Source organism: Nomascus leucogenys, chromosome 10, assembly GCF_006542625.1.
Source record: "Nomascus leucogenys isolate Asia chromosome 10, Asia_NLE_v1, whole genome shotgun sequence".
Taxonomy (NCBI): domain Eukaryota; kingdom Metazoa; phylum Chordata; class Mammalia; order Primates; family Hylobatidae; genus Nomascus; species Nomascus leucogenys.
Window position 1 is genome coordinate 22411112 of NC_044390.1, and position 23739 is coordinate 22434850.

Consider the following 23739-nt stretch of genomic DNA (forward strand, 5'->3'; position numbering starts at 1 on the left):
TAGACAGATCATCAAGACAGAAAGTCAACAAAGAAACAATGCATTTAAACTCTACATTGAAACAAATGGACTTAACAGATATATACAGAACATTACATTCAACAACTGTAGAATACACATTCTATTCAACAGCTCATGGAACTTTCTCCAAAATAGACCATATGATAGGCCATAAAACGAGCCTCAAGAAATTTAAGAAAACTGAAATTATATCAAGCCCTCTCTCATACCATAGTGGAATAAAGCTGGAAATCAACTCCAAAAGGAATCTTCAGAACCATGCAAATATAGAAATTAAATAACCTGCTCCTGAATGAGCACTGGGTCAAAAACGAAATCAAGATGGAAATTTAAAAATTCTTTGAACTGAACGACAATAATGACAACCTATCAAAACCTCAGGGATACAGCAAAAGCAGTGCTAAGAGGAAAGTTCATAGCCCTAAGTACCTACATCAAAGAGAATGAAAGAGCACAAATTGACAATCTAAGGTCACACCTCAAGGAACTAGAGAAACAAGAACAAACCAAATCTAAACCCAGCAGAAGAAAGGAAATTACCAAGATCAGAGCTGAACTAAATGAAAGTGAAACAATAAAACAATAGAAAAGATAAATGAAACAGAATGCTGGTTCTTTGAAAAGATAAATACAATTGATAGACCTTTAGCAAGATTAACCAAGAAAAGAACAGAGAAAATCCAAATAACCTCACTAAGAAAATGAAACAGGAGCTATTACAACTGATACCACTGAAAATACAAAAGATCAGACAAGGCTACTATGAACACCTTGACACACATAAATTAGAAAACCTAGAAGAGATGGATAAATTCTGGGAAAGATACAACCATCCTAGCTTAAATCAGGAAGAATTAGATACCCTACACAGACCAATAACAAGCAGCGAGATTAAAATGGTAATTAAAAAATTACCAAAAACAACAACAAAAAAATCCAGGACCAGACAGATTCATAGCAGAATTCTACTAGAAAAGAAGAATTGGTACCAATCCTTTTGAAACTATTCTACAAGTCAGGTAAAGAAGGAACCCTTATGAAGCCAGCATAACCCTAATACCAAAACCAGGAAAGAACATAACCAGAGAAGAAAAGTACAGACCAGGCTGGGCGCGGTGGCTCATGCCTGTAATCCCAGCACTTTGGGAGGCCAAGGCAGGTGGATCATGAGGTCAGGAGATTGAGACCATCCTGGCTAACACAGTGAAACCCTGTCTCCACTAAAAAATACAAAAAAAAATTAACCAGGCATGGGGGCAGTCGCCTGTGGTCCCAGCTACTTGGGAGGCTGAGGAAGGAGAATGGCGTGAACTTGGGAGGTGGAGCTTGCAGTGAGCCGAGATAGCACCACTGCACTCCAGTCTGGGTGACAGAGTGAGACTCCATCTCAAAAAAAAAAAAAAAAAAAAAGAAAACTACAGACCAATATCCTTGAAGACTATTGATATGAAAATCTTTAACAAAATACTAGCTAACTGAATCCAACAACATATAAAAAAGATAAACCACCATGATCAAGTCAGTTTCATAGCAGGGATGCAGGAATAGTTTAACATACATAAGTCAATAAATGTAATACACCACATAAACAGAATTAAAAACAAAAATCACATGATTATCTCAATAGATGCCGAAAAAGCATACGACAAAATCCAGCATCACTTTATGATTAAAACTCTCGGCAAATCGGCATACAAGGGACATACCCTGTGTAATAAAAGCCATCTATGACAAACCTACAGCCAACATAACACTGAATGGGGAAAAGTTAAAACATTCCCTCTGAGAACTGGAACAAGACAAGGATGCCCACTCTCACCACTGCTCTTCAACACAGTACTGGAAGTCCCAGCCATAACAATCAGACAAGAGAAAGAAATAAAGAGCATCCAAATCGGTAAAGAGGAAGTCAAACTGTCACTGTTTGCTGATGTTATAATCATTTACTTTGAAAACCCTAAGGACTCCTCTGGAAAGCTCCTAGAACTGATAAAACAATTCAGCAAAGTTTCTGGATATAAAATTAATGTACAAAAATTAGTAGCTCTTCTATACACCAACAGCAACCAAGCAAAGAATCAAATCAAGAACTCAACTCCTTTTACAACAGCTGCAAAAAAAAAAAAATAATAAAATACTTAGGAATACATCTAACCAAAGAGTTAAAAGACCTCTAAAGGAAAACTACAAAACACTGCTGAAAGAAATCACAGATGAAACAAACAAATGGAAACACATTCCATGCTCATGGATGGGTAGAATCAATATTGTGAAAATGACCATACTGCCAAAAGCAATCAAAAAATTAAATGCAATCCCCATCAAAATACCACCATCATTCTTCACAGAATTAGAAAGAAACAATTTTAAAATTCACAGGGAACCAAAAAAGAGCCTGCATAGCCAAAGCAAGACTAAGTAGAAAGAACAAACCTAGAGGCATTATACTACCTGATTTCAAACTATACTCTAAGGCCATAGACACCAAAACAGCCTGGTAGTGGTATAAAAATAGGCACATAGACCAATGGAACAGAATAGAGAACCCAAAAATAAACCCAAACACAGCCAACTGATCTTCGACAAAGCAAACAAAAACATAAAGTGGGAAAAGGACACCCTTTTCAACAAATGCTGCTGGGATAATTGGCTAGCCACATGTGGGAGAATGAAACTGGATCCTTATCTCTCACCTTATACAAAAATCTACTCAAGATGGATTAAGGACTTAAACCTAAGACCTGAAACTATAAAAAATCCTAAAAGATAATATTGAAAAAAAAAAACCCTTCTAGGCAAGGATTTCATGACCAACAACCCAAGAGCAAATGCAATAAAAATAAAGATAAATAGCTGGGACCTAATTAAACTAAAGAGCTTTTTTGCACAGCAAAAGGAACAGTCAGCAGAGTAAACAGATGATCCACAGAGTGGGAGAAAATCTGCACAATCTATACATCTCACCAAGGACTAATATCCAGAATCTACAACAAACTCAAATCAGTAAGAAAAAAACAAACAATCCCATCAAAAAATGGGCTAAGGACATGAATAGACAGTTCTCAAAAGAAGTTATACAAATGGCCAACAAACATATGAAAAAATGCTCATCATTAATGATCAGGAAAATGCAATCAAAACCATACTGCAACACCACCTTACTCCTGCAAGAATGGCCATAATCAAGAAATCAAAATATAGTAGATGTTGGCATGGATGTGATGAACAGGGAACATTTCTACACTGCTGGTGGGAATGTAACTAGTACAACTACTACGGAAAACAGTGTGGAGCGTCCTTAAAGAACTAAAAGTAGAACTACCATTTGATCCAGCAATCCCACTACTGGGTATCTACCCAGAGTACAGTAAGTCATTATCTGAAAAAGGTATGTTTATAGCGGCACAATTCACAATAGCAAAATTTTGGAACCAACCCAAATGCCCATCAATCAACGAGTAGATAAAGAAACTGTGGTATATGTATATGATGGAATACTACACAGCCATAAAAACAAATGAATCAACAGCATTTGCAGTGACCTGGATGAGATTGGAGACTGTTATTCTAAGTGAAGTAACTCAGGAATGGAAAACCAAACATCGTATGTTCTCAATGATATGCGGGAGCTAAGTTATGAGGACGCAAAGGATGATACAATGGACCTTGGGGACTTGCGGGGAAGAGTGGGCGGGGGGGCGAGGGATAAAAGACTACAAATATGGTGCAGTGTACACTGCTCGGGTGATGGGTGCACCAAAATCTCACAAATCACCACTAAAGTACTCATGTAACCAAATACCACCTGTACCCCAACTTATGGAAAAATAAATAATAAATAAAAAAATAAATAAAATATATGGATGTATTTGTAACTGAAAAAACCAGTCAAGGTGAAATATATATGTACAGTATTAAAACATATTTTACTCATAAAGTCAATCTGGTGATTCTGGGATCCACATAAAATCAATGCCTAAAAGTCAAGAGACACGTGGTATGTAGTATTCCCACATCACAGAAGCTTGTAGAAAGTTTTGGGAGAGACCATGTGGTTCCTCCCCCATTTACAAGCAGAAATGTGGTTTAACTGCTTCCCAGACAAATTATTATTAACCTTGCCATTTTTTTCCAACAACATAATAATCCTTTATATGTTAAAATCTGAATCTGTTCCATTAAACTTGGTTTTATGTTTTTTTGTTCTAATTAGGGTTGAACAATATCTTCTCCATTAGAACATACATATATAGGTGGGAAATTTTATATCCCTTTCAATTAATAATAGCTCAATTAAATAATTAATCTTTTCCCCCAGAGCTCAGTATTAGTGGTTATTTCCACTCCACAGTCATTTCCCTACCACCATATTCACTATAAAAACGATAGTCAAATTGAAAGTAATATATTACAGAATATGTGAACTACCTCATAACACAGCTGCACTTTGTCAATAAGCTCATTTATTTGAATCTTCTCTTCCCATGTTTCTCAGTTTAATCTTTTGACATATAATCATTGCTAAAGAGCCCAAATGGGTAACACTGGCCTTGATTTTATAATAACGTTCTGAAATAATATATGTTCTAAGTACCTGGGAAAGATATAATGCATATGTGAAGTTCTCTATTGATAATATAATCCTTGAAAGATATTCACCTTTTAATTCATATATACTAAATACACATGGAATATTTATAAAATATTCTACATATTAGAAATGCAAAATGCAAACACAACAGTTAGCATATAAATCAGAGAGCTGAGTCCAAACTAGAAGTAATCTACCAGTGATCACCAAAAAAATGTGTCCTCATTGGTACTTATTTATTCCACGTAGATAGGACAGGCCTGCATCAAATATTACCTACTGTGCTCCTCAGAACATGTAGTTGTCCATGAGTCTTTAACATAAAATTCTATCCTTTCTTCCCCCACAGGATTAGCAGATAACCAAATGAGCATAACTGAAATAATTTACTACCTAAAGTTATCTCCCCTCTATTTCTAGTTTTGTTTTCCCCTCTGTATCTTCAGTCTCCTTTTTCTTCTTCAGTCACCGGGGAGGAAGCAATCCTTAAATATCTCTGATATTTCCTTTGCTCCCCCCCTCACCTTGGACACATTTTCAGTCTCATATTCACATGCATACACACATTTTTAGTATCCTGTTTAACACACAGACACAAACATCTCAACATCTATCTTTAATTTGTAATAAATTCAAACTGAATATTTATTTCCAAACATCATTACTGAGTAAGTCTTACACCACCCACTTCCAATTCTCCACTTCCTTAACTGCTCACATCACTTACGTGAAACTGCACTCCCAAAGGGCACAAATATCCTTACTCTCTTAAGTCGATGGACTTTTTCTGTACTTATTTTTCTTTACCTTTTTGCAGCAGTGTTCCCTGCTCATCAACTTTGCTTTCTATGCCCTATCACTGTCTTGGCTGCCTTTCCTTATTCTAAATTTGAAATATAGAATTTCCCAAATGCCTGAAATTGACTCTCTTCTCTTTTGTACATTCCCTCCTTTGGTGATGTTACCCACTTATTTGGTACCATTTCCTTTTTGCAAATGACTCCCACATCTCTATCCCTAACTACGGCCTTTCTTCTAACTCCTTCCTTGATAGGAATGCCCCATGAGAAAATTAGAGTAAGCAAATTCTCTCACTCAGAATTTGCTCAGTCTAAACATTTTGTTCTTAGAATAAATAAAGCCCTCTGATTACAATTTTTTATATTTGTGGTATTTCTTTTCTTCCAGATTACCTAAAATCAAAATTTTGGAACATATATGGTGGCCAACTAATTATCTTATTCACATCTTTTGAAATAATCTATTGCTTAATTTATCCTTATGTTCTTTTCCATTCCTCTCAATTTCTGTACTTTAGTTTCACTACCTTATGCCTATACTATTACCATGACCTTTTATTTAGTTTTCCCAAGGCTGTATCTCCCAACTCTATTTCCTCAAACACAACCGACATTTTTCATTTCATCATATAAATGGCCATCCTAAATTACTATTTTCATTACGTCACTTTGCTTAATAACATTTTAAAATACAAACTCCACATTTTTAGTATGGTATCCACTACCTCTCACGTAGTTTTATGCTAGTTTCCATTTCTATCTTCCCCTATACCCTTCCTTTCTGTACCCTGCCCCTTGCCCTCGTTCATGTGTATAGTTCTCCCTGCCAGAATTCTCTCCTTGTTCTTGCTAAAATCCTTACTTATAAGCATCCTATCATTTTGACCTTCTCTTAGCTTGTCAACTGTGACTCAGTGCCTCTTCAGCTCATTTCAGCTGAATGTCATTTCTCTCTCCTGTGCACTTTGCTTACACCTAGCTCATGTGTCTCACAAAGCACTTATTACATGCCATTATTTACTGCCCTGATTGAGGATTGAGATTCCGGTGTTCTCTCCTCTACTCCCTCCTCACATTAGATTGTACATTTCTTAAGGACAAGGTTAATTTTTCATAACTTTCAAATCCTACTGCATTTGGCACAGTCTTACATAAAGCTGGAACTTGATAAAAAATAAATTGAATAAATTCATACTAAAAACAATTACATTCCCCAAAATACAAGATGTACAGATCTATCATTGCTAATTACCCTCTTCTAACTCCAGAGTTTACTAAAATCCAAGTAAAATCAGGTGACTTTGTACTATGCAAATTTCCCATTCTTCACATTAACCATTTTTTAAAAATCCATAAGTTAATGCAGAATTTGGCTTAATTCCCACAGGAAGAACAAAGCAGTTTCATTTAATATCCCCTCTAGTCCTTGAGAGTCAGCATTTTTTAATGCCCATTAGTGAGAGAGAAGACAGAGAAGACTGTTGTCTATTTAAAGTAACCTCCAAAGAAAGATCAATTTATTTAAAACAAAACAAAACAAAAATTAAAACTAAAAAAACTTAAAATGGCAATTTCGGTAAGGAGTTTTCCTATTATAGAAACATGTTTTAATGTATTATAAGGTTTAACTTTAGGAAAATCAGCCCCAAAAATCAAGTAAATAAAATTTTAAAATGGTAATGGTGTCATTTTGTAATAAATAGACTTCTCTAACTATGTATTTTGGTAAACGACAAGGTATTAAACATCTCTGATAAAGAGACAATATCAGAACCTAAAACTTATTTTGTGCCTGTTAATTTAGACATCTTTCATTATTTCAGTATTTGATCACCGGAATTCTTCATATATAAAATGATGCAAAAATACAATTAAGAATTTCAAAGTAAATTATGTGGAAAATATGGCTTTCATATCATAGAAAAAATAAAGAAATTCATCATGGGACATATTGAAGAAATGGAATAGGTATTTTATTAAGAAAGACTATCCCACAGACAACCAGCAAGCTTTTTAATATGACTGTAATGAAGGTTGCAGCTTCATATTTTACTTTGCATAGTAGTGACCTGACATGAACATTGCTGAAACATTCACAGAGTCTTTCACATACAGCTACAGATTTTTACCTTCTCAGGGGTACTTAAAAATAGAAGAAAATGCTTTAGAAGAAAAAGTAAGAGTAAGATTAGATTACTGTGTAGGGAGGAAAACTAGAAAAGACAATGGAACTATTTAAATAGAAGACTGGAGTTGAATTCTGTTCGCTATGCTATCATATAGGCAGGTAACAAATTAAGTTAAAAGCAGAGAAATAACAAAGAATGTTTTTTATGAACAAAGGTAATAAACAGCTATTAACAGGATAAATGTTAAATGAATGTTTTAATTCAGATCAGATGTGTCATTGCTAATAAATCATTACACGGTTACTGTTTAAATAGGTCTCTTCATTTCAGAACAGAAATTTATTATTACTATCTTGTATGATCTTGGAAGCTCAGCAGGGTCGGGCCTGGTTAGTACTTAGATGGGAGAAATTTATATTACTGCCATGGTTTGTATTTTATCACTGTTTCTTCTGTGCTGTGGTGTTTTACTCACCTAGACCACATACTGTAAGTCAAAGCACAATTCTGAAAATAGATTAGGAAAAAACCATATCTGTTGATCCATCAGTTGTAACATCATTTATTTACTGTTAAATATGAACATTTTATTCTATCCCGTCCATTTAAAAAGTATTGTTGCCAGATAAGGAAAGTATCATTTGAAAAAACATATTTTCAAAGGCAGTCTGCAGGGAGTTTATGAAGAAACATTTTGAGGGTTCAGAAAAAAATGGCTTTGAATTGGAGATTAAATACTGATTTTATGATTTGGTTAGTCTTTTAAAATTAACCATTTCACAAATCAGACTCAAATCTTGTAATATCCAAGTGTCTTTCATTTTTTAGTTCAGGTCAGATAGCTCAGGTATCTCGTCTCTCAAGAATCCATTATAATAGGCTGAAGATGATCATTTGACCAACCACTTGACCAAAAATCAACATGATACTCAAGTGACTAGTACTCAAAATACAATTGCATTTAACTATCATGCATTATGTATACTCACAGCATTCTATTAATGTGAAGGCAATAAAAAAAGAAAAACAAAAACTCTGATCTCTGCCTTTCATGAAGTTGTAATAATAAGACTTCAAATTCAACCCTTTTCCTGGAAATACTGCACAAAGCTGCCCGACTAGGGCATTTACAAAACCTTGCCTAGTGCATGCCACCTCCTTCCCTGCTGTAACTCTTAACCCACTTGTGCTTCTCCAGCTTTCTCCAAAGCACTTATCACTGTCTGACATACTAGCTCCTTCTCTTCAGACTACATTGTGAGCTCCTAACCATTTTGTTCACTGCTGTATGGCCACTGCCTAAAGTAATACCATGTACTCTGTAAATATTACTGAATAAATAAAATGACTATCATTATTTAGGTTTTCCAAATTTCTGGCTTGCCTTTCCTCTCTAAGATATGGCTGCATTTTTTTCCACCAAGCTTTCTCTTATGCATTCAGTGGCCTGGATTACAGTGTGATTCCATTTAGTTTTGATGGTGGGTGAGTTACTAACTTCTCAGTCCTTCCACAGAACAGGGATCACAAAGGTATCTGTGCGTTGCTGTGAGAAATGAATGAAGTACTTAGCACAGTGCTTGGCACATAATAATAAGTGCTCAATAAATTTTAGCTGTCATTGTTCTTACCATATGATTATTAAGTTATTTTCTTCTGTTGCAAACTGCCTATCAATTCTTGAAACATCTCATAATTAATGTGACAGGGTTCAGAATGGCCACCCAAAGTACGGTTCCTTGTAATCCTTGTATTTTAAGCTGAAAAAAACAAAACTGCAGAAGAAGGAGGGTCATTTTATGACTTTCTCCCTCCCTTTTCCCCTGTAGTAGGTAATAAGACCCTCATTAACACTTTATCTCTGAATACACAGGGAAAAAGGGAAGAACAAACAGGACTTTCTAAGTTTCTCCCAATTTATTACCATGAGATCATAACCTTTTGTCTTCTAATCATACTTCTGCATGATGTCTATAAAAATATTTTCCTGGGTCATCATTTCTGAAGGCTATTCCCGTATCAGGTAAAATGTATATTAAATACATTTGTATGCTTTTCTATTGTTAATCTCTCTTTTGTTTTAGGGGTCTCAGCCATGAACCTTAGGATGCTTAAGAAAAAGGTATATTTTTTTTGCTCCTACAAATAAAACTCGGAGGCGCTGAGATTCAGCGCTAAGGTTGCAAGTGGATGAATCTCCTGAAAAGAAAAATAGCTACCTCCCACATAGGTCTCTTTCAGGGAACATTAATCCTCCTCTTTTGTGCTCCCAGAAGACTGTATATACCTCTGTAGAAGAATCAACACACTGTATTTCAATTAGTTGATTGTGTTCAGTCTTGTCTGCTACACTGTGTGGTCCTTTAAGATACGAAATCTCTGTATTCTACTACAAAGCAGGCACTCTATAGACGCTTGCCCAATGGATGAGTTACTATAAAGAAATGAGACTGATCCCATTATTTGCACTCACATCACATGTGCACTTTCATTACTGTTTCAAAATTACATTTCCCAATAGATGGTCTTGATGTGAAGAAGAGGGTAGAAGATTTTAGCATTGGTGAGAGATGCAGAAGGTATATGAAAATAAAAGCAATATGTTGGAGTTCAGAGATGTGTTGCAAATAAAATGTGCTTAGAAGACCGAGGCAAAACCAGTTCTTATTTTCTCATAAATGGTTACTCTACTTCAATAGAAGAGATCTAATTTATATCCATCTTACTTTATAGAAGCATGATTACCCAGAGAAAAATTGTAATAAAAACATTCTTGATAAAGTTGAAAAGCACAGTTATTAGAAATGAGGTCTTTGGAATAGAAAAGAGGCATACAGCTTGAGGTCTGACTATATATGAGAATCAAAAAATAATAGGTATTTAATGCCACAGCCAAAAAAACCTTCAAGGAGTTGATTTTAAAAGTTATCCAAATACAAAGTATTTAGTAATGCTAAAGCCGGTGTTCAAGTGATAAAAATCTTATGTTGCTTTATACAGGCTAGAAGACAGCAAATCTACCTCTAGAAAAAGAAGCTTGAGGCTGGCAGATTTTACCGTTGAATTAGCTGTTTAGTAGGTATTCAAAATAAGAGCTGAGAGAGAGAAAGGGAGAAAGAAAAAACAAAACAAAACAAAACAAAAACAACAAAAAACCAATATCACGACGCTTCTATGTCTTACACCTATCATATGCTTTGAGTCTGTCCCTCTGAAAATGTTTCTCGCTAGGAAAGTACTTACATTAGGCCTCAGCCTGGCTGCCAGATCATAATACTTCTCGGCTGCTTCATTGAGGCTAGCCTGTCTGTAAAAGAAAAAATAAAATAAAACTATATTATTTATTTTAGAATTACAAATAGGATCACTGTGCAGCAAAATAATGTTAACTTTTAAAAAAATTCTGGTCACACCAAACAGTAAATTGCCCAAGCAGAAAAAGACTTAAAAATTGAGTGTTTGCATTGCACTTGTTATTGTATTTAAGGCATTATAAATAGTATCTTAGCATAATCCTATTCAGCGGGTGTTATTTCACATTTACATATTAGGAATTAGAAAAGCTATCCTACTTTTCCATGCAAAACTAGGTAATATATTATAGTGGTGGGGTTCTCCAGTATCAACATGATACCCCAGAAAAATCTCAATTTTAAAAATAAATTGTCAAAATTAGTAATTACTGCTTTCGTTTTATGAAAACAGTAAAGATCTTCAGGACTTTCAAAATTCCACATCTGTCTAGAAAGACACTTTCTTTCCAGTATGGAGGGAACTTTCCATGGTGTGTAGTTAACAGAAAAAATAAAAAGTCCAGATTATATCTCCCCTTGGACTTTGGACACCAGGGTTATAGCACATGACTTAACCTCAGCTAACTGGATGTTCTCGTTACTTAGGACTTTCATTCCTAAGTGACAGAAAGATGAAAGGATGGCCAGAATTCATTCGCAATGGTAGTAGCAATGGGACTATTTACTAGCCAGACTCTTCCTGTAAAGAACTGCTTTTGTATATCTCACTTCTGGGCCACTGAGGCTACCTTGTTTCCTGCCGATTTAAGCCTTCCTGCCTACAGTGAATTCTGTAGCTCCCATAGCCTTCAAATAGCTACAGTCAGTTTCTCTTGCTCACAGCCAAATCCTGTAAGTAGTGCAATTGACTTGTACAAATAAGATGTGCACTGAAATTTACAGATAGATTTGTTCACTGCCTATTTCTGCGATTCACAGAAAAGACCTAGGTTCACCCGAGTCATTACCAGAAGCAGGGTTCTAAGGAAGTCCAGCCAGTCGTTCTTTAATATACAATATATTTTTTGATCATATCATGCTGCTTTAGAAGACCTTCTAAGATGGCAGGTAATAAGATCTAAGAAGCTTGTGGAGGTTGAGATGGAATCTGGTGGCAATATTTGAAGGGTACAGAAAAAATGCTACAAGAAAATGCCAAATTCAATTTCAGATGATGTATATAGCATATCTATGATGTGACAATAATAGTAAATGGCTGGGGGTCCTGCAGTTAAAATGGAGTCGTGCTCTCTTGAAGCTGTGATGTAAAGAAGCTATTGAGACAAGAAGATGACAGGACAAGGATGAAGAGAACACAAAAATTAACTTTCTCAATTAGAAAAACATATTCAAGTTTTAAAAGAGAAGGTTAACTAGCCATATCTATAAAAGTGGATTTGCACTTTGGTCAAGCCAAATACAAACTATAAAAACATACCCCATGCAACCATATAAATTATGGAAATAACTGAAGATAACATCTCTCTGGAGAGTAGGACATATTTTTCTAATTTTTCAATGAAAAATAATTAAAAACACTGCTATTTTTAATAGAGGTTATAAAGAAAGTAAAAACCCTTGACCTAAGGCTCTACTGGACCCGTGACATGTTACAATGTGCTGTTGCAATTTATATTCTCATAAATGTTAAAGCTCAATTTCAATATGTCAAGAGAAGTACTTTAGTTTGGTATGAAACAGTAAAAATTCCCTCACTAGGGTATTTAATAAAGGTTCCCTCCACCAAATTATAGAATCAATTTGGTACAGATTCATTTGGAAATCTGAACCAGAATTCATTAGGTCATGCCCTGGAAAGGTTTCCTCCTGAGGAAAATAAAAGGCGTGCAGGTAGGAAATTGCAGTAACTCAATACTACAAAGAAGTCAGTTACTTTGAAGTGAGATCAACCAATAGATGCCCAACATGGAAAGTATAGCTACCATTAATATTCATCTTTATGGACATTTAATCATGAGGTAGATAAGGATCAAAAGAGAAACTGGGGAATCCATCAGATAAAATGCCTTGAAAATAATAATAAACTCAATTTTTGAAAGGTTTTACTGCCCCCCAAAATGGTTATTAGTTTTTAAAGTGTTCACAGTATTCAGTGCTTTAGTTCTCAAAGGAAATATCTAGGTTAGAAAGCTTAATTTCTTAAGCTAGAAGTAGAATTGGTGAAATTCTGATGAGGTAAGAAAAAAAACCCACTAGGATTTATTATATATGTCATATAACTATGCAAATTAATTTTCACTCTAGGATCTTGCTTCTGATATTAAATAGTCTTTATAAACTACTAATCAGCATGTGTTTATGGCAGAACATGGAAAACTGTAGGGAAAAGAATATGTCAGTTGCACCCACAGAATGCTCATTTGTATCCCCATTTTATTCTCTAGACAAAAGAGAATAACTCATGAGGAAGTGTCCAATGTCCACTTTACAGTGTTTGCTGTATTTCATACATGGCTCTGCACAGAGCATCCTGGGAGCACTTAATAAATCTTAATTGTAGAGATGGTTAAATCATTAATCAATATTTGAAAAGTAAAGAATTTAGCAGTATTCTGCCAGTTGCTTAGAGATTCTGCTAAATATTGTCAAGAACTTCAACCATAAGATTGTTAGGGACTGATCGCAGGACTCAGGTTCCCAAGACTATTAAAGCAGACGATAAAATAACACTTCCTGCATACTCGTATCCCTTCTTCCTTCCCTATTTCTTTTTCGGGACAGAAAATGTCTAAATCCTCTATCCAGGAATTATTTCATTTACCAGTTACAATACCACCATGAAGCAATTATTATTATTAACCACATTTTAAAGATGAGGATAATGCAAAAACAGTGCCAGATGCTCACTTTCTTACTTCCTGAAACATCTCATTTTTAAAAGCTCAAAATTAGATATAGTGGAAACTTTTCCCAAGTGTCCAAGTATTAAGAGAAGGCTTTGAAGGTGGGTGAAGAGGAAAGCAGTGGCTCTGCAAGAAATCTTGCTGGCCAGATGTAAACAACTTTGCATTCTGATCAAAACCCACTTTACAAAGCCAGGAACGAGGTGTTGAGAAGGAAAAATCACTCATACCAGGAAGCCACAACGGATCCAGAAGGGCAACTTGCTCCATTTAACATGCCACCCTAGGAGGCAACATTGTTATGTCACATATCTAGAGCATTAAAGATTTAATCCCTATGCCAATAATAGACAACAACTGGAGACTCAGACAGAGGCTCCTTTCTCATTACCAACTCCTACCTATCACAGCTGTTGGGACCTCCCACTCTTCACATTACCTCTGGTCTCTCAGGGCCAGGAAGGGTAAGGAAGAAGAAAGAAGTCCACATAGGATTTGTGAATTGGACTAGGAAGTAAACCCTGAATTCCCAAGAAATCACTGGAGTGAGTTGATTATATTTTAAGTCTTTAGATTCAGGGTTTTTTGTTTTGTTGGTTGGTTTTGTTTTTTTGCCATCAGTGAAAATATACTCTCAGATGGAAAGCAAACAGACAGTAACAAAACTCATAAACAAATTTCATCATTTGCGTATTGCAGAATTCCATTTTTGTACATGGGGCTATAAAATTTGCATCTGTTAAATATATATATTTCTTATATCTAATTCCACTCCCTGGCGTTATTTTAGAAAAGTATATTTTGGAACACATGTTTATGGCCCAATAGTCTTCTAAAGAAAGATGTAAAGAGAAAGTTGGGAATCAATAATATAATAGAATAACAACTTAATATACCCTATGAAATGTCTGAAGCAAATCTGATTAAAAGAACCACTTACAATTACCCACATTTTTATGTATTCTGTGAGAATTATAAAATTGCTAAATTTAAAATTTCTTCTTTAGAAATATAAATAATAAAAACTCTAGTGGCATTTAGAAGTAAAACTAACTACAACTATTAATAGTTGTGAACTGTCAATTTGAATTAAAAATTAATATAAAAACCACGGATACATACAAAAGATAGTATTTCAGTAAAGTCTTGGTAATTATTTTCAAGAATAGCTTATGAGCATTTTTTTTTTTAACTGGAGAGAGACTGTTGTTCATGTAACATAAAAATAGAGGAAAATAGCTGGGTTTTCCTGGATTCTTGCCAGGCTCTTGATACTTAGTTTTACGTTACTCAAAGCAGCACTAAATTTTAATTCTAGTTGATATGTTATACAGTAGGAACAGAAGTAGAACTGAAATAATCAAAGACATAAAAATGTGCAGAAGATCTAAAAATAGTGAAACCAGAGTCATATATATGTAAAAACAATGGAGCAGAAAAGATCCTTGCAATGAAACCATTAAGCCTTCTTAGATGAAAACTTCTCTGTCAAGACACTGAAAATGGCTTCATGACCTGTAAGTATCTCCACCTGAATTCTAAAGCAAAAGACTAGGGTGGTAAAGAAAAAATGTAGCAATAAGAGGAAAAAACTATGCTGACAATATAATTTTTAAAAAGGTCCCTCTGCAAAATTCCTTGATGCCCCATGACAGTTTAAGACTATTCTTTCATGGCCTCAAACTGTTCAGGGGCTGCTAAGGGCAGAGTTAAAACCCATATCTAGAAAGATTATATAATTATGTGTAGTGGAAAAAATTAAAAGAGAGGGTATGTGTATCGGCAATGTCAACTGTTACATTCACATGTAGTAAATTACCAGTTAGGTTCAAGGTGTAATGTTTGGATGAGGAGAAGGAATTGAGACGGGTGAAAGAGAAACGGCAGGAAAGAACTTGCCTGTAGTGGTGGTCCAAGAATCAACGTTCTAAGCTTCTCCTGGGATTTGCTAGAAGCATAAAATCACAAGTACTACCCCAACCTACTAAATCATAGCATGCATTTTAACAATATCCCCAGATGTTCACTTGCACATTCATACTGGAAAGGCACAGGGTTGAAAGACGCCCACCTTCAACCTCATCTGCCACCCTACTTTGCTCTGAAGACCCTATGGTCCATTACAGCATGGTTGAAATAAGAGCCTTGTGATTGTAAACTGGAAGTAAAATATAACTTATAATTGAAAAATCCAGTGACTTTCGAGTGGTTTTGGTAAGTTTGGAAGTGTTAAGGAAGAAAATGTATGGTCCAGAGGGTGCTGGAACTATATACACATATCCCCAAGATACACACACACATAAGCACACACAATCTGATTTGCAAAAACAATTTGATTCTGTTTTTTTCTCATTTAAGAATTTAAATTTTATGTGATTTCCAGTAGAATGTATAAAGATGTTAGCATTTCTAAATTTTATGTTTTCAATATATCGATTACATAATATTGTGTGATTTGAATATAAAAATTAAAAGATAATGATTCTTTCTCACATATTCACTCTGCTCTCTAGAAATTAGGGAAGAAATTAGAACCAGTTGGTATGGTAGAGTTTTGCTATTTTTACTACCTTTGGGGAACAGTGATAGTTTCCACACTTAGGCCTAGAAACATCTCAGCTGCATGCGTGACCCACATCAGAGACTAAATCATGATGATACTTCTAAAAATGTAATATCTCTTTGAGAATACAAAGTTGGAGTTCTCTCTCCAATGACTCTGTCTACTTTATAAAATTTATTATAAAAGTATGATTTAATAATATTGGAAAGCCCTCACTACTGAGCATTTATTTACACATTTGACAATCTGTTACTCTGTAAATTGTTTTCTCTATCAATAAAGTCAAGAGTCATGGCATGTAAGCCATCAGTCAGGTGTAAAATATGAGGCAGCCAATGTGACAAAGTGAAAACAGTATCATACTACATTAAGCCTTAACCCCTGCTTTACCAATGGTAAATACACAGAAGAGTATTGACTTTGAGTCTCAGTATGCTCATCTATGAGATGGGAAGATTTATAACGTTTACTTCACAGATGTACACTCAGAGGTAACAGAGTGACAGACATAAAATGCAAAGTATAGTGCCAGGCAGACAGAAGATGTTTGAACAAATGCTACTTTTATCCCTTACCCTGTAAGTAGATTAAACACACACACATACACACACACACACACACACACACACACACACCCCTTCCACTAGAGCCTATGAATGCTGTAAACCATGTAAAGTTTGTTTTTAGTGCCTCTATATTTCCTCTCAAATATCAAATATCTTCATGTACTCTGCAGCTTTCAGTTCTTCAGAAAAGCTGAATAAATCCATTCACAGAAAATGTTTCTAATAGAATAAATGATTCAATAGTTTCTTCTCATAACGCTATAGATATAACTCTACTGTGTTCTAGCATTTTAAATTCCTTTATTTTCCTTTAATGATAATCAGTCTGCTTTTTATGCTCTCATCTGGAAGCATCTAGTAACTTTTCATTTTGTTTGAAGTACTAAATATGTCACCATGTATTGTCAACATTCTTTATGAGAGGCCACTCAACATCTGTGATCACCTTCCCTATGAATACACTTGGTAATCAGCCAGAACAAAGATCCCACATTCTCAAGCAAGCCAGAAACCAGAAATTCACGGATCTTCTAACTTTCGTTTAGCACAGGACTCAGTTTCCACTCATCAGATGCAATCTCAAGAGAATGGAATTCAGAGGTAAGCATAATGGGAAGCAGCTAGGCCCAGGAGAATCTTCTTCTAATAAATGTGATGCACACTCTGCTGGGTTCCTTGTGGGTGATGGTGGCACAGCTCCTGAACTGTAAAAACTGCTGAGCCCAAGGGAATTCTGAGTGGTTGGGAATTATTCCTAGCTGTGTAGAGTAGAGCTCCCAACCCCACTTGTAGAGTCTGTAGGTTACAGAACACTCTTTAAAAAATCTTGTTGCTGCACAAACTAGCAAGAATGATTCTTTGGTACACAACTAAAAGCTGGTCTCTACATGAAAACAGCTTAGAAACAAACCTATTTTCATTGATTTTACCTTCATTATGATGAATGAAGATCATCCTATTTTGGAAATTTTCTCTATCTCTGGATAATTCTTTATCTACTCCATGCTCTTTTTCAGAAATTTCTGTTCTTATTAACATTTACATATACACAAATAAAATCATATATAGCATATATGCTATATAAAATGACATGCACAAATATACAGTATATTATTATATATGCATATTTATACATAAAACTATATTATAGATGCATATTTATACATAAATAAAACTATATTATGTATGCTATATATATAAATGGCATATAATTATATACACATATATAATTATGAGCATATATAGTATGTAGAACTATACAAACATATATATATATATAATTACAAGTGTAATTACTTATAATTATGCGAGTTCCCAATCTATCCTCCAATCTTTTATTCAGTCACCACTTTCATGTTTTTGGTATTTTGCATCAATTTCTGGGGAAATATTTATAGCTTCTAGTTAAATTATTAGTTAAATAATTATAGCTTCTAGTTAAATTATTAGCCCATTAATTGTACACTACCTCCATTGCTGTTATACATTCAGAGACCCTAGTAATCTTTTCCTGACACTATAATGTTCCTCTTTCTACTTACCTATTTCTTTGCACAGACATATTTTGTATCAGCTAAGTTAGGTTATACTCTGGGAATAAACACCTTCTAAGTCTCACTGAATTAAGACAACAAAGTTTACTTCTCAATCATTGAACCTATCCAACGCAGATGAGGAGGGAGGTTTGTCTCTCTTTTGTCACTTAGGGATCTACGTTTCCACAATTTCTAAGTCAGAGACAGGGAAAAGCACTCAGTCTTAGAGCTTTGGCTCAAAAGTGCCATACATCACATTCACACACATTCATTGACAAATAAGAGGCACGCAGGACTTCAGATTCAAGGAAGGCAGGAAAGTGCAATCCTACTGTGGTTCTCTAAAACAAAGGGCCAAGCAAACCTGCGGAATGACATTAATACTCCTTCCACCGCAGAGTGTTCTTGTGAAGCACTTTGATGACAAGAATTTAGAGACCCTCTAAGAGGCTCTTATGTTTTTAATGTAAACCTGCTTCACGGAGGCCTTTATTTTGATACCTCTGACTTGTCATTCTTACCTGAACTGCCAGATTGAACAATATGTTTCAAAACTTTGTATTAGCTTATTCTACAGAGAAAGATCTTTGTCCACTTCTGGTAGCTGGAATGGGTCTATTGGAAATTTCTCAAATTTCACACCTCTTGAAGGTCTTCAGTAAGATAAAGATTTGCCCCTTGATGGCTGGCCTCAGGATCTCACTTCTTCCAATCTAATCTCATTCAGATGGAATGACAATTTTTTTCTTTTTGCTACATTTGTAATGAGCAGCTCCTGCTCCCCGTCCCCCCATTTATAGATTCTTTTGGTCATTACATTAGAAATTTGCCAAGAAAAGGGAAGTTAAATCAGTATGTTCAAACCTTATCTTGAACTATAACTTTTCCCTAAATTGCTGATTTGGGATAGTGGGTAAATAACCAAGTGAGACACAACCAGGAGACACCCACTCTCTCTCACACCCAAATGGACACCAAACCCTGTCAATTTTGTCTCCTAAATATCTCTCAAAAGAACACAGTTCCTGAGAAAAGAATATCAAACTTAATTTAGAATTATGTGGCATCGCCCCCAGGGGAAAATTTACATGTAACATTAAATAAGCAAAATTTTGATAACTAACCATTTTGACAAAAGTATATTCAAGGGGAAACCAATAACCTTTCTTACTCCTTTAGGCAAACAAAGCCCTGAATGTTCTCAACTGATAAGAAAACAGACTGGTGGTATTCAGCTTGACAGCAAGCACTCCAGAAATGCTTGAATTTGACAGAGGTGAAAAACAGAAAAGCTAAGTAAAAACATTCATGAAGACTGCCATCCAGTTGAGTAGGAGAAAGTCAGGCTGCTGTGGTCACTCTTGCAGTCAATATAGAAGGGCACCGACTGACTGCAACTTAATGACGGATGCAGACTAGAGAAAGCTGGAGAGGAGGTTCTGAAAATAAATCCTAAAGATTTCCTCACTACCAGTATATAACAAAAACTTTCCACTGGTTTCTAGCACTAAGGCAACTAAGAAAAAATCGTAAGTGATGTCTTTAACAAGGACTTTTTTTTGTAATACACTTATAATGGGTTTCTATTGGTAGACCTTGAATTTCAGACATGGATTTAATATGTAGCAAAATGCCTTGTTGATAAAAGTATCTGTTATTATCAAGATGAATTTGCCTGTGTGTATTTGTGCTTTCCCATTCTTGCAAATTGTTTATTGTGGCTGAAAGCATAGTGTTTTATTCATGAGGAACAAAAAGTCCTTATCTCTGTAACAGTACCTAACCTTGTCACACAAATTGAGGTGTCTTTTAAAAAATATCTCTGCATTGAAGGCTCTTGCGGATTGGTTACAGTTTATTTTATAAATATACCAATAGTCAATTGAATCCTGATTTCCCTTTGTAGGTGTCAGCTTTCTTGAGTTCATCACAAAACAAGTACTTTAGGGATGCTAACATTAATGTTGAATGAGGACATTCAACTAAAATGTCTCTATTATTTTTTATAACTACAGGTGAATCTACAATCATCTTAAAAGCTAAAAAAATAGTCCTTCTACTTTTTTCAAATGTCCTCATTTTAAAACCATCCAATTGTGAACCAACTTCTCTGTTATTATTCTTCCCTTGTAAGAGTAATCTACGTAATTACAAATCTATCCCTGGAAGCCAAGCACAGGGACCACAGTATAGAAGTCATTTAATGAAGCATTTAAGTAGGGATTTAATGAAGTGATATTCAAGTAAAAATATGGGAGGAGTTATATGTACATATATATATATATATAAAACTAGCATGACAAATAATGCTTTTTAAACAATGATATAAATCATTTGATTAAAAACAGTTAAAAACATCCTCCTTTAATCTAAAGAACCATTTATGGATGTACTGACTTTCTTTATATTCACACACAAAAAAACCTGATAATCTGGCCTTATATTTTAGTTTTTTTGCTCTCATTGTAATTAGCCTCTGTAATAGTCTTCTGAAAACAGAAGAATTAAAAGTTAAAAATAAATGTATTGTTTCAGGACAAAGCAATAGTGTTGATTACAGGGCTATTTTGAGAATTTCATGGGCCTTAAGTTACTTGTATTTGATAATCCTCTCCACCATTAAACATTAAAATGTATCCACATGCCACAGTCAATATAATTAACATAAAAACACAAATACTGAAATGCAGTTTACTGACATAATGTTTTGCTTTGGAGACATTTAATTAGACATGTATTACATTCAATTTTGCAGTTTCCTTTTTGTGTTTTATGACTAGTAATTTTTAGAGGGAAGGGAAAGGAGGTCGCGGTAATTTTCAGAAAGTCCTAAAAACTCATATGCCCTACACATGGTGCACACAGACCAGGGGAGTGCAATCTTTTGGCTTCCCTGGGCCACATTGGAAGAAGAAGAATTGTCTTGCGGCCACACATAAAATACAGTTAACACTAATAATAGCTGATGAGCTTAAAAAAAAAAGAAAAAGCAAAAAACCTCATAATAATGTTTAAAGAAAGTTTATGAATTTGCATTGCAATGCATTCAAAGCTGTCCTGGGTCATATGTGGCCCATGGGCCACGGGCTGGATAAGCCTGAATAGCCTATAATGAATACAATATTTCTAATTTTTTACATAGTTAAGCAGCATGATTGATTCACATTGAGAATGTGGAATAAGGTGGTATGATAGGAAAATTTGTATAATTAATTACCTTCTCAAAGCCTAGGCTTTGAGGCACAGCCGCAAAAACTAACCTGAGCATGTGGGCAGCATTGAAGACAACATCAAACTCTGTGCTGTCTAGTTCAGCTGCTTTTTTTGCCATCTCAGCTGCTTCTATGAGACGAGCTTCTTCCAGAAGAAACTGACCTGAAAAGTATAAAAACCAGTGAGCTTCAACTCAGAAAATCCCATGAAACAATAAAGCTGTTATTAAAGAAAAATAAGTACAGTGGTAAAGGTGATTTGAAGCTAAGGTTTAATAACATACTCATTATTTAGAGATTATTTATACGCTTTTTGCTTAATTATGGGACATTTCAAGGTTTCTATTTGCTAAGTTAAACCTTTTTTTTTCTTAAAAAGGAATTGTCTACAGACTATTCAGCAAGATATAAGATGAATAAATTTAAAGCTATATTACAAATATGCGTTGAGCTGATTTCCATTGTTAGTACATTAAAACAGCTCCTGTCTCTGATGCATATGTACCAACAGGTATATTCATATTGACAAATATGCATTTCTCATATTTAATATTAAATTACTGATAAACATAGGAAGGTAGGTTAAGCATTAATTTACTCAATTAGATTTAATAATAATTATGGAATAAATATTAACAAGTTCAGATTTGTGAGATTACTTTCAGGTTAGCTTTACAAGGTTCGAATTACTGCAGACAGAGTCACAGAACTCTTCCAACTGTACCTCAAAAATTATTATATAATGCTATCCCAGAAACATATTGTGAGGGTAAAGAAAACAAAAGTTAGGCCCAATTTTAATGCCATAAATATACAGACAGAGACAACAGGCCACTTTTTAAATAGAGATTGAACAGTAATGGTACTAATGCTAAGCCTTATCTGATATGGATATTCAAATAAAAACCAGATTAAAGGATGACAAACATACGCTGAAGCCATCCATATAGTTGCCAGGTTTTTCAAGTTGTGGTATAATTATTATCTCTTCCTGTTTGAGGTTTCATGTTTGTTTAAAGTTCAAGAATTCAAAAGTACTAAAAATAGTTATAAAAATGATTAAGTTCTGAGTTGCACACAAAAACATAAAACTTTGAAAATGTCAAGAAGACACATACACAGCCAATAAGCATGTGAAAAAATGCTCAATATCCCTAATCATTAGAGAAATGCAAATCAAAACCACAATGAGATACCATCTCACACCAGTCAGAATGGCTATTATTAAAAAGTCAAAAAATAACAGATGCTGGCAAGGTTGCAGAGAAAAGGGAAGGCTTATACCCTACTGGTGGGAATGTAAACTAGTTCAGCTTCTGTGGAAAGCAGTATGCTGATTTCTCAAAGAACTTAAAACAGAATTACCATTTTACACAGCAATCCCATTATTGTGTACATACACAAAATAAGAGAAATCGTTCTATCATAGACACGTGCATGTATACGTTCATTGTTAACAGTATTCACAATAGCAAAGATATGGAAGTAACCTGAATGCTCATCAACGGTAGACTGGATAAGGAAAATACAGTACATACACACCATGGAATACTATGCAGCCACAAAAAAGAATGAGATCATGTCCTCTGCAGTAACCTGGGTGCAGCTGGAGGCCATAATCTGAAGCAAACTAACACAGGAACAGAAAACCAAACACCACCATATTCTCACTTATAAGTGGGAGCTAAACATTGAGTACACGTGGACACAAAAAGGGAACAATGGACACAAGGAGCTACTTGAGGGTGGAGGTTGGGAGGAGGGAGATCAAAAAACTGCCCCTTGGGTACTATACTTATTACTAGAGTGATGAAATAATCTGTCCACCAAGCCCTTGTGACACACAATTTACCTACATAGCAAACCTGCACGTGTATCCCACGCGTGTACCGTGCATGTGTAACCTCTACGTGAACCTCAAATAAAAGGGAAAGATAAAAACAAAAAAAATAAAAATGCTAAATGCTCTCTGGTGGCTAAAGAGCCCATTATTTACTGTTTATTTAATGAATACTACAAATTGTCTTCTAACGCAAAAGACCATTTCTTAAATAAAAAAGAAATACCTTTATTTTAAGGATTTATAATAAACCATAGCTGGCTGGACGCAGTGGCTCACGCCTGTAATCCCAGCACTTTGGGAGGCCAAGGCAGGTGGATCACCA

At 34.9% G+C, this 23739-nt stretch overlaps 1 protein-coding gene across 2 annotated transcripts in view; it reads right to left on the minus strand.

The window, feature by feature from the left end:
* The window catches only part of TMTC2 (transmembrane O-mannosyltransferase targeting cadherins 2), a 449619-nt gene that overhangs the window by 62882 nt on the left and 362998 nt on the right, over nt 1-23739 (minus strand). For both annotated transcript variants that reach the window (XM_030819895.1, XM_003259608.4), the window contains 2 exons: nt 21623-21737; nt 10785-10848 (listed from right to left, as the gene is read on the minus strand). In XM_030819895.1, coding sequence (XP_030675755.1) covers nt 10785-10848; nt 21623-21737 — 179 coding nt within the window. The remainder of the gene's footprint in view (nt 1-10784; nt 10849-21622; nt 21738-23739) is intronic.